Source organism: Phragmites australis, chromosome 14, assembly GCF_958298935.1.
Source record: "Phragmites australis chromosome 14, lpPhrAust1.1, whole genome shotgun sequence".
Lineage (NCBI taxonomy): Eukaryota > Viridiplantae > Streptophyta > Magnoliopsida > Poales > Poaceae > Phragmites > Phragmites australis.
In genome coordinates this window covers 17,283,852-17,295,329 of record NC_084934.1, presented here as the reverse complement: position 1 = coordinate 17,295,329, position 11,478 = coordinate 17,283,852, and the positions used below count along the sequence as shown (strand labels likewise).

General features: G+C 39.2%; 1 protein-coding gene across 1 annotated transcript; it reads right to left on the bottom strand.

The window, feature by feature from the left end:
* Positions 1 to 2,042: 2,042 nt before the first annotated feature.
* Positions 2,043 to 3,113, bottom strand: LOC133890276 (peptidyl-prolyl cis-trans isomerase CYP21-4-like). Its single transcript, XM_062330697.1, has 4 exons — positions 3,069 to 3,113; positions 2,788 to 2,921; positions 2,552 to 2,699; positions 2,043 to 2,129 (listed from the first exon to the last, which is right to left on the bottom strand). The coding sequence occupies exons 1-4, from the start codon at positions 3,111 to 3,113 to the stop codon at positions 2,043 to 2,045; spliced, it is 414 nt and encodes a 137-aa protein (XP_062186681.1).
* Between the last annotated feature and the right edge of the window lie 8,365 nt (positions 3,114 to 11,478).

Below are 11,478 nucleotides of genomic sequence, written 5' to 3'. Positions count from 1 at the left end.
CTTGATGAGATCTACAACTTTGTAGTTGATCATTTTTTTATTTAAGATCATTTAGATATCCAAATAGCTATTTAAATATTCGGTCAGAAGATGTCAAAAGGATTTATTTTGTTTCTATACTCACGAACAGACGATAGCCGAGATGGTTAGAGGGGTCATACGTACGCACATGCTATAAGGTCTTGAGTTCGAGTCTTTATTGTTGTATGCGAGCGAATATTACGTGACATTACGAATATTGGGCGTGGTTGAGTGGGCAGTGCTGAGTAATTAGTGTCGGTTCAAAACCCATCACTGATGTTGATTTTGAATCGGCACTGATGAAATATTTTGGTGTAACGTATTCTGGATGTATATGCTTTTTTTACAAAAAAAAAAATAGTAGTTGAACAACCTGAAGGTCAAAGAGCAAGATGAGGATATATAGGTATTTTATAGGAGTCCACGGTGCTCATTACTTTTTCCTGAAGTGTCATACTAATATTCCTCTAAAGATCCTATCTCCGAAAGGGTACTTAGTATATTTTGGAACTTGCATACTAATATTCTTAGACTCTAATAACTGTGCAATTTAGTTTGATGAAACTTTTAAAAAAAAAAGATTAGTTGGATGCAATTGGCTCCCAAGAACATCAATTATGAATCGGATGCCACCACCCCTTCTTGATTTGTTTTCTAATTACCTAACGTACGTTCAAACTACTACGTACTATCAGTATTCTATTATGCTTTTAGAGTAAATTTCACCCACCCATCAATCCTTAGAACAAACTATCACAACCCATCAATTTTTGTGCCTATTTTACAGACCTATCAATACTTGAGGCAGTCATCTTACAAACCCACCATTTTTGCTTTCTTCCCGTTTCCCGTTCATCCAGCCCTACATGTCAGCGACTCGCCAACATGATCTCACTAATGTATGTGGCATGATTAAAGTGATCATACTAATGCATGTGACGTGAATAACATACATAGTCACACCAATACATGTGGCATAACTGAGTCGTGCCAAAGATGTTGACGTGACATATGGGGCCGGGTGAACAGAAACAGGATGAGAGCAAAAATGATGGGTTTGTGAGATGACTACTCTTAGTATTGCTCTTAGTATTGGTAGGTCTGTGAAATAGAAAAAAAAAATTGGTGGGTTTATAATAGTTTACCTTAAGTATTGATGGGTCTGTAAAATTTACTCATGCATTTATGGTGGTGCCCCAATTTCACTTTGAGCTTTTGTGCATACCAAAATTCTTGAATAAATAAATAAATATTAAACGTGTCTCTTTCTACATGGTTAAAAGATCCTTTTTGCACAATTATTCACCCAATGTACATCTGACATGTTCGTCATCTGTCATTTTTGTTACCAAAAATGTAAAACCGTACCTCAGAAATATACTAAATGCATTAAGCTCCAGTTTGTATTTCGCAATTCAAATATGGACTAAGACCCCGTTTGGAACAGCTTTGAATTGTACATAATCCAACTATAGCTAGTTGCCCCGAGAGTTAACTAGCTAGATAATCTAGTCAATTGGCTATTCTGATTTTTTTTAGTAGATTATCTATCCTAATCCTACGTATATAATGTTTGAAATGCCCTGAATTGCATCATTGCCTGTTTGGTCAATCCCAGCGAACTGGCTAGGTTAGGCCCTAACGCTTGCACATAAAGATAATACACATAAACTATGGAGCCAATTGCGCGCTAGGGATGGCAAATTACTAGACTGGTTACTGTTCTAAGCACAGTACAGATCCACAGACGCGCGATCAAGATAGATGGTGTAGCTGTACATATCGCAAAAGTTGACAGCCAAAAACCGCAAGGGTGAACATTTATACACAAATACTGCATGAACTCCTGGAACAAGTTGTCGTGAGCGCCTTATCTGCAAACCATGGGCATCCAGAGGAAGGATCACATCCGCATGTCACCAATGCAACAGCAACTCAATGAGATGCATGGAACTTTTCACACTACAGACAGTGAGACAGACAGGTGGTTAAGGTTCTCATGTACATGGGGAACTATCACCTCAAGGCTCCTGTTTTAACATGATATTAATGATGCCTATAGGGCTCTTTGGCTGATAATGTTCATCAGTGTCGACTTCTTCAATCTCCTGTTCGTGCAAACAAGGAAATTAAAATAGATACTAATAATTAACTATTGAGTGGATATCGATGAACTTAAATGAAAATACGTAAATAGGCAGGCAAGTGCACATGTCAATACCCCAAATGAAATAACCATTTCAATCTGCTCAGGATGCTTCATTAGTGCACCATGTTATATTCCTAAATAACTTGACATATTAGACACTTACTAGTCTATATATATAGCATGTGATTTGAAACGTCTGCTTTCACAAGAGCACAAGAACAATTTCGGGTAAACATGATCAGCCACAATGAATAATACATTTAGTACTTGTATACAGTAAGAAATGGAACCATTCATAAGATGAATGGAAACAAAAGTCATATTTAATACTCAAGGCAAACAACTAAAGAAAGCCTCAGAAAGAGAATTTCAGATAAGTACCTGAACAATATCCACTCCCTTGATAACTCGCCCAAATACAACAAGCTTGTCATTCAAGTCAGGAATTGGAGCAGTCGTGATAAACAAATCAAATCCTTTATTATTACGATTCTTTGCGGTCCCAATCATAAATGCCTCATGCTTTGGACTGCGAAATTGTAGAAATTTTGTTAATGTTAAGAAAATTCCTATTGTCCAAGATAGTTCAATAATATGCACCTGTTAAGAAGACAAACCCGAGATCATTTTTCCCACTGGCTTTGGCTTTCAGCATCCATTCTTGGGCAGCTCCATCGAAATCAAAATCACCTCCGTGAATTAGAAAGTTTGTTATGACATGACGAAATGGCATTCCTTTGAAATGATTACTCTTGCTGTGCCATAGGATCAATGTCAGATAATATATCATAAGTTAATTAATCGATAGTTCATCCTAAAGAATTCTGAACTTATTAGCTCTATTTCTCTCGGGACATATGTAAAGTGCTTTCCGATGAATGATCTATAGTACGTGTACCAGATAATATGTAAGATATCCTAAGCAGTCTCCATATGCCACCATGGTAGCAATAGTTTCACACTTGCATTAAAAGCACACTGCCACAAGTTCATACCACATCAGTATCTAGTTTATCATTACAACCAAAATTTGTTGATATGATACTTCATCTAGAATTACGTGTACTTATTCCAATTTATTATAATGTTCAGTGTAAATCTTATATGGTAGGTTGCTTGTGTTTCTTTCTTATCTATGAGCAATATACATGGTTTATTAATGGTAGATTTTTTTTATGACACTAGTTTTATAATTGATATCTTTTATGTGCCATGGTCCAATCTATAGGATAAAATCTCTATTGTTATCAATAACAAGTGTATATATCTTACAAGTATTAAGACTTGTATGCACATATTTATGAGGAGTATATCCTATAAGTTGTGATTTTGAGATTAACATATGTTGCTAGTGACATCTTTTGTAGTCTCATGTTGCAATCAATATGTCCCCGGAGATATACAATGCTCAAACGCTTCAATTAGTATTATTGTCAAATCTTTGTTCATTTGATCCACCTCCGTGCATAATATAGTTTAAACTTCCTATCTTAACATATTGTTTAGTTGTGCATATATTTTATTCTTATCATATGTATAAACACATATAGGGGGAATTTAGACTATATTATGTGAGTTTCATAAATTATGATTCATGTGCTTTCATAGCTTACAATTGGTATCGTACCCTACAATTGGTATCATTTATTTGTAGTGATATCCATTCAATTGATATACTTTCAATTGGATCATAATTTGTGAAGCTATCTCCCATATGCTCCGATGTCTTTCTCTTTGAGTTCAACATATGTATATAGTCTTTTTTTGGGATTGTAGAGAGAGAATTTGGACGACCAAATTGAGAAGCAAGTAACAAGGTAAGAGAGATTGTAACAACAAGTAAGATGGTCTGGAGATTGTAGCAACAAGAAAAATGGTGTAGAAATGCCGAAGTTGACAAAGGGAGAGAAGAAGATGATGCTAGAAGCAACATAAGGTGCCTAAATCGACAAAACAAAAGCTCTTGCATAAGTCAATCAAGGGAGATAGTGGCAATGGAGAAAAGGAGAGCCACAACAAAGAGGGACTAATTGGTTAGAACATGCATCCAAGCAATGTGGTAAGACTTTGTGCTCATTTATGATCTTTACATTTGGTATTTGCCATTTGCTTTAGTTGTGTAGTCATTAATCACCAAAAATAGGGAGATTGTAGGGAAAATAGCCCTATTAGACCATATTTGTGATTTTGATGATTAATGACAACATAGTCAATAGGACTAACATGTTTACCAAGAATATATGTTAGTAGGTCTCATGTATGCAATACATGAAGAAGTCACTGAAACCGGGACAATGTTTGGTTGAATTGGAAAAAGTCCTAGGAGAAATAAACTCACCGGATGGTCCGATGTTCACATAGATGAATACACTAGAGCATTGTGTCCAGAGGCATTTGACCTAACCGGAAGGTCCGGTGCCGAGTGTTTTCTAAACACCGGATTATTTCTTAGTGACACGTGTGCAAAATGGACACAAGTGCTACGCCGAACGGCCTGATGCTATGGAAGTGCACACACCGGATAATGAATAGTGCAAAGAGGAAGAAAAATCAGAAGACTCCACCGGATAGTCTGGTAATTGATTTAAACACACCAGAGGAAGGCACCAGAGCATTGTTGAAAAAGGAGAAAATGCAGTGATCTCACCGGAAGGTCCGATGCTCTGAAGATCATCTCACCAGAGTAATATTTTCAGAGAGTGTTGTATTAGGTCGGTTGGCCGAAGATAACCCACCGGATAGTTCGGTGATGAAGATGTGCACACTGGAAGCTTCACCGGAGCAATTGTGCAGAGGAGATGCAGAGGCTCGGATGGCTAAGGTATACTCACCAGAATGTCCGGTGATGATGTTGCAGTATACACCGGAGTACCCGGTGTTCACAGTGGCTTGAGTGGAGTTCCAACGGCTAGTTTGTGAGAGTGTACTCACCGGATGATCCGGTGTTAGTACTACTGTTCTCACCGGATCATCCGGTGTTAACAACTTTTCAGAGTTGCTGGGTTAATAGCTAGTGCACGGGTTTGAGGCTATAAATACCCCTCCACTCAGTCATTTGAAGGCGTGGCATGCAACTGGAGTCTAGAGAAGTTCATATACACCTAAGAAGATATCCAAGCCACCAAAGTTCTTAAAGTGATCATCCAAGGAAATTAAGCTCAAGATTAGAGAGTGATTAGTTCTTATAGGCCTAGAGAGTGTGTTGCTAGGTGATTGTTGCCTAGAGAGTCTATCAAGGAGTGATCCAACTCTGTACCTCTTGGTACGCCGGTACCTTGGAGTCTTGGCGAATCGTCGGCAACTTGAGCCGGAGTTACTCAAGCTTGTTGACCCTTCGACTTGGTGTGGAGTGGTGATGAAAAGCGTGTATGGGGGACACAGAGACTCTTGCATTGGTAGCTCAAGCTCCGAAGTGATCATGGTGACAAGGAACTAGAAGAGAGGCTAGTGGTGAGACCTTATCTTGGTGGCTTGGTGGCTCATCCGGGTAGAGTTTTTGTCTTTGTGACTTGGTGGCTCAAGAGCCATGACCAGGTGCCGACCGGGAGTATATCCTTTGTAGAGCTCCAACGTGGACTAGGGGTGGAATTCATGTCATCGATACCACAGGAAAAAATCCTTGTGCCAAGTTTGCTCTCTCTACCTTATTTACGTTTTCGTATTTACTTACTTGCAATTTACCTTCTTAGATAGGTTGCAAGAGCTTTGATCGGTAGAGTAGACACACTAGATAAACCTAGAGCACATTTAGATAGAAATTCATATAGGTTTATCTTGTGTTATTTTTAGAGCTGAAATAGTTCTAAGTATACTAATTCACCCCCTCTTAGGACGTCACCGATCCCTACAGAAAACATTGATGAACAAGTGTAGCAACATCCCTCATTGGCAAGTGTCAATTCACCATGGCTATCAAGATCCCAATTGGAACCAACCTACACTACATCAGAATAGGTTATTACAGACGGATTTTAAATCTTATCATAGACAGTTATATGTTATATCTCTGCAAAAGTATCTATGATATCGACCTTGTTACAGATGGTTTCAAAACTGCCAGTAATAGAGTTATACACAGACGAATTTTTTGTAAAACTATCGGTGCATAATAAGGATCATAGACGAGTTTTATTGAAACCAGTCTGCGAGTAGTTATAGCCAAGGATGGTTTTTGCGTTTGTGTTAATTGTCACAGACGGAGTTTTTTTTTAAAACTGTCATGGCTACCGTGCATAATATGGCTTACACACTTCATGATTCACAAATTAAACAACACATTAACACATTATTCAGAACATCGATCAAACATTATACACAGAACATCCGTCACGTATTGTTCAGAACATAAAATATAGGTATTTACATATCATAAGGGTTAAAAACATCACACATTGTTCAAAACACATAAACCTAGCTAGCTAAATATAATTCGTAGCTATACATTGTTGGCGACGCTGTCTTCCAAAAGGACGAGATGATAGAAATCATGGTGATGCCATCTTCTAGAAGGACAAAAAGTGACCGACAAACATTGGTCGATCGACACTATCTTCCAAAAAGACAAAATGATTGGTATCATCTCAGCCTCCTGCATTTTAGCACAACGTCAACACAATCATCATCTTCATTGAGCAGCTCGTAGTCATTCAGATTAGGCTCTATCTTGATTAGCTCACACATGAGCCAGAACCAGACTGTGTTGCTGCCAAACCAACATGGTTAAGCAAGAAATATGTGTGCAAACATGTCTTGCAGTTGACACAAATATCTTTATTGTGACAAAGAATAATGAAGAAATTTTCATCTAGAAGAACGGAATGAAGAGTGCGATTCTATGAGGAACCGTCCAAACAGTATTCTAATTAATCATTAAGTCGATCATTTACTTAATCACGACTTCAACGATTAATCAGAATACCACTCCGGTAGTCCCGACACGTGTTTTGTGCTCAGGATCGGAACACATGCCTTACCAACACATAGAATCATAAAAAAGCTTAAGAAAGAGCGAGTAATTAAATATTATATTACAAGTCTTTAAACATGTAGTTGTTTTGACAATTTACATCAAAAGGAAATAACCACTACGCAGCGGAAGAAAACTATACAACAAAAGGATATGGAGCCACATGCCCTTAGGCTCCATACCAAAATATTGAGTTCGGAGTAGAGTGTGTTACTCTTACCCGTCACCCTGATCGGCAGGCGCAAAGTAGCCGAACACCGCCTCTTCCTCACCGACCTATGAACCTGCATCAACTTAAGGGTAGCACCCTGAGTACGAAGGTACTCACAAGTCTTACACAATATAGAGCACATATACATAGCTCGACTCCAAGGATCATGCATTAGCTATTAGCAAGGATTAAACATGCGGTTAAGTGAATTAAAGCGGTAAGCAACCTAGACATATGTGTGTGCAACTAACTTAACCAACATATATGAAACTACCCTGCACCACCAACTGAACATACGTAAATGTAATCAACATGTGTATCAAAAGTATAACAAGTACCAACTCTGACCACTCCCACATAGCCACCATGTCCATACCACGACCACAAACTCGAACCATAAATCCACAACGAACCTCTACGACCGATACGGATGAAACAATAGCATGCTCATGATCGAGAGCGCGGTAGTTTGAATTGTTTATACACCCTGCAAGGGATACTTCTGAACTCATACGACATGAGGACCATACGGCTTGTGCCACCCGCTAAAGTTCACACAAGGGGGTACCCGTGACAACTTTTCCCAACCAGCCCCAACCGTGTGGGGCATGCATCGCTCGGCGTGGTGATACTAGAACTACTCCCGGAGCAAACTAGTACCGCTTATAAGCCTGCCCGCTCACACCATCGATGTTCACGCCCACAAATCCACAGCTGCGAAGGTATTCGGCTCGCCTTACCATTAGATCGGCATGTGGTGAGTAAGGTAAGTGCTAAAGCTAACGGTACCGACGGACGGCCTTAAACGATGCAATCGGTCTATGGTGCTCGGGTTTCCTCTCCCGACCTACCCCCAGGACTTTGCTCCAAGGCAGATGACACCCCTAACTCTGCCCACATCTCGTCTCATACTCACCATTCACCAACCATCTCACCATCAGTATGTATTTGTAATCAATAGTAATCTCTATACTCGCGAACAACGGAAAACACTGTCGTTCGACTTCTACCGAAAGACCTAAGCATTGCTAAGCATGTATATCGTACTCATACCTAGACATAACACCATCTCTAGGCTACAAAGAAATTACTTGAACAATTGACCAAGGTAGAAAGATGCAATCGGCATAGGTTTTACCCAAGGGTACCCGACACATGTATACATACATAAACATATTCATCAATTGAGACTTTCAAATTTGACATGGGTGAAATATGTTAGTTGCTTGCCTTGATGCATTGGCTCACAAAGGTGGGGTACCTCCGGATCACCCTCGCTCGTCGGGATCGTCGGTTCGGCGTTCTCTAAAAAGAATAACGCGTACAATATCATGAGTATGGATGAGATGCAACAATGCATGCCATAAGATGCGCAAAACATGAATTGTCCAAGTGATTTCATAATTTTCGGAGATGGTATTGATTATCGGTGATTTAAACAAGTGGAAACACATTTAATTAACTCATAAATTATCAAAAGTATTTTATGGAGTTCCAACACTTTTAACATGTATTTCATACTCATATGAAGCTAACGCAACTGGTCTCACGTTGTTTGGAGTTCGAATGAATTAATTATGAATTTTACAAGCCTCAGCTCGCTTGATGAATAGTAATTGCGGAACCTCAGCATTTTTCCGGACTATCCGCACATTTTTGCGGATACTCCGCACTGCGGAACCTCCGAAAAATTGTCTGGAGGTTTCAGACTTTCCAGAACTTCCCCTATTTAGGGCAAAACTTTGCCAATTCGATTTGCGATCTTCTCCAACCTAAAGGGGATAGGTTTGGGAGAGTTTAGAGAGTCTATAACTCACTGAACCACCTAGCAACTCAATTCCTAAATCAAATCTCATCTAAAATCCTCTCTTTTCTTCTAAACCTCAAGAACGCTCCAACTTCACCAAAAATCGCTCCAACTCGAAAACGATCCAACCAAAATACGAACACACGCCATGGATGCCTAGTAGACTCACCCAAGGTGCTTTTGCCCCGCTTGGTGACCTTCAGAAAGAAGTGGAAAGCTCGGGACAGAGAATAATAGCCGGAGCTCCAAAGTTTCAACCTAAAAACCAAAAGAGGTCAAAACCACCTCGAATCTTTCAGGGAGGCGAAAACAAATTGGATGGATGAGTAACCCTCGAGCGTGTGGTTGCGTGGGTACCACACACGTACCTCGGCTTCGCTTCTTTAGGTGGGAAATCAAAGGGAAAGGGGCAGAACTTGAGAGAGTGTGAGAGAGAGAGGACAACTTCACTTTTGCCTCTCACTTGTGTTGGCCGGCTGGATGAGGGATTGGAGCACGTGTGGGAGGGAAAGAGAGAGAGATAGGGGCTACTGCCCTTAGAGAAATAGAGGGAGATCTTTTCCACTCTAAAGGGCCCACATGTAAGTGATGAATTCCAATTTTACTTCTAATTCTTTTATCTCTCTCAAATTCCCTTCTCCCATCTCATTAACCAAAGTGAGGTGCGCTAGTGTGCTAAAAACTCGAGAAATTTTTTTTATGTCGCGACTGCAATCCCCAGGAGCATCTGATCCTGTATTCGCAATTCATATTTCAATCTGGCGATCGGAAGCGATCCAAATTCAAATATGAAGCTATTGATGCATGTTTAATATTAAACACGCAATTACGGATTTGGGGATGTGACAGATTCACAGTAACACATAGGGTCCACGGAGATGCCCTTCACAACAACGAAGAAGGCGAAGTCCACCTAGCCGAAGTCGACGCCAAGCATCCGCACCGTCGAAACAGACATAAGGACAACCCCATCCTTCCACCGCATGATTGCTGTGAACTGAGTCATTGTAGATCTATGACAGAAACAAGACATTGCCCTCACTTACACAGATCGAAGCAATTAAAACATAACAAACCGTAACTAAACCCTACGATACTCACTTTAATGTAGTGAAAGGATTTTGGTCCCAAGACCTCGCTTCTCCGACACGAAAAAAACCGCTATATGTGTGGAAGATATGAACACAAGGATAGCGAGTAAGGAAGAAAACACTCCTCGTCACTTTATATTAAGAGGAGACGAACGGGTTGTGTGTGTGAGAAACCAAATACCTAGAGGAGTTGAGCAGTTTGTGTATATTTCGAGCCAAAAGAGCCTAAGAAAATGAACGGTCAAATTTAAAAAATTTCACAAGTTATTAAATATAAACGAGTTTTTAAAAAATCCATCTATATCTATCGTAATAGCGATCTTGTTACAGACATATCTGCTGCCTAATAGTATTTTATCAGTAATGGGTCTAAAAAACCATATGTGACATACCAATTCTGTAATAATTGTCCGAGACTACTTTTAGTAATTATGTAGTAGCGTTACTTTTCTTTTGGCGAGGAACCAATATACAAAAGCAAGTAAGCAATAAATAAGAACTATTAACCAATTTACTTTTTTTTTTGCGAGGAACCAATTTACTTTTGATAGGGGACTTGCCCAAAGTTAACTCACGTGGCAGAATCACGGGCAAGCATAGTTTATCCTCTTCCTCCCATGACTCTTTAGAAAGCCATGATAAATACCGGGGAAAATACATGTACAGAAATTTTCTTACAATTGCTTCACAAATGATAATGCGGTAGCTTCTAATTTAAACTTGATTTGACTGAAGTCATAACTGAGAAAAACTGGCAGATGAGACCTATGTTTGCAACAATTTTTCTAGAAAACTTTAGTACTATAATCATATATTTAATGCTAAGATTTCTAATTAGTATATTGACACCTTAAGAGTCTAGTTCTACAAAAGAATAACCATTTGCGATATATTTATTAGAATTTTAAGAAGGCTAAATATTTATTAGGTTCTCTTTCATAATGAGTAACAAAATATTAACTTATATATATATATATATATTATGTATATTATGCATGTATGCTCACTGTAGTTCATATCTGCGCACACCCTACAAGTTGTAACTCACAGTGTTTCGGGTTGTAATTGGAAGATGTGTGCAGTGCGAATAACAAGTTGTAACTCACAGTGTTAGCTTCCCGTGTTGCAATTATACATTTATGGACGTAAAGTTGTAACTGATCTACCTAACAAGTTATAACTCACAGTGTTTCGAGTTGTAACTGGGGGATGTGGGCAGTGCGAATAACAGTA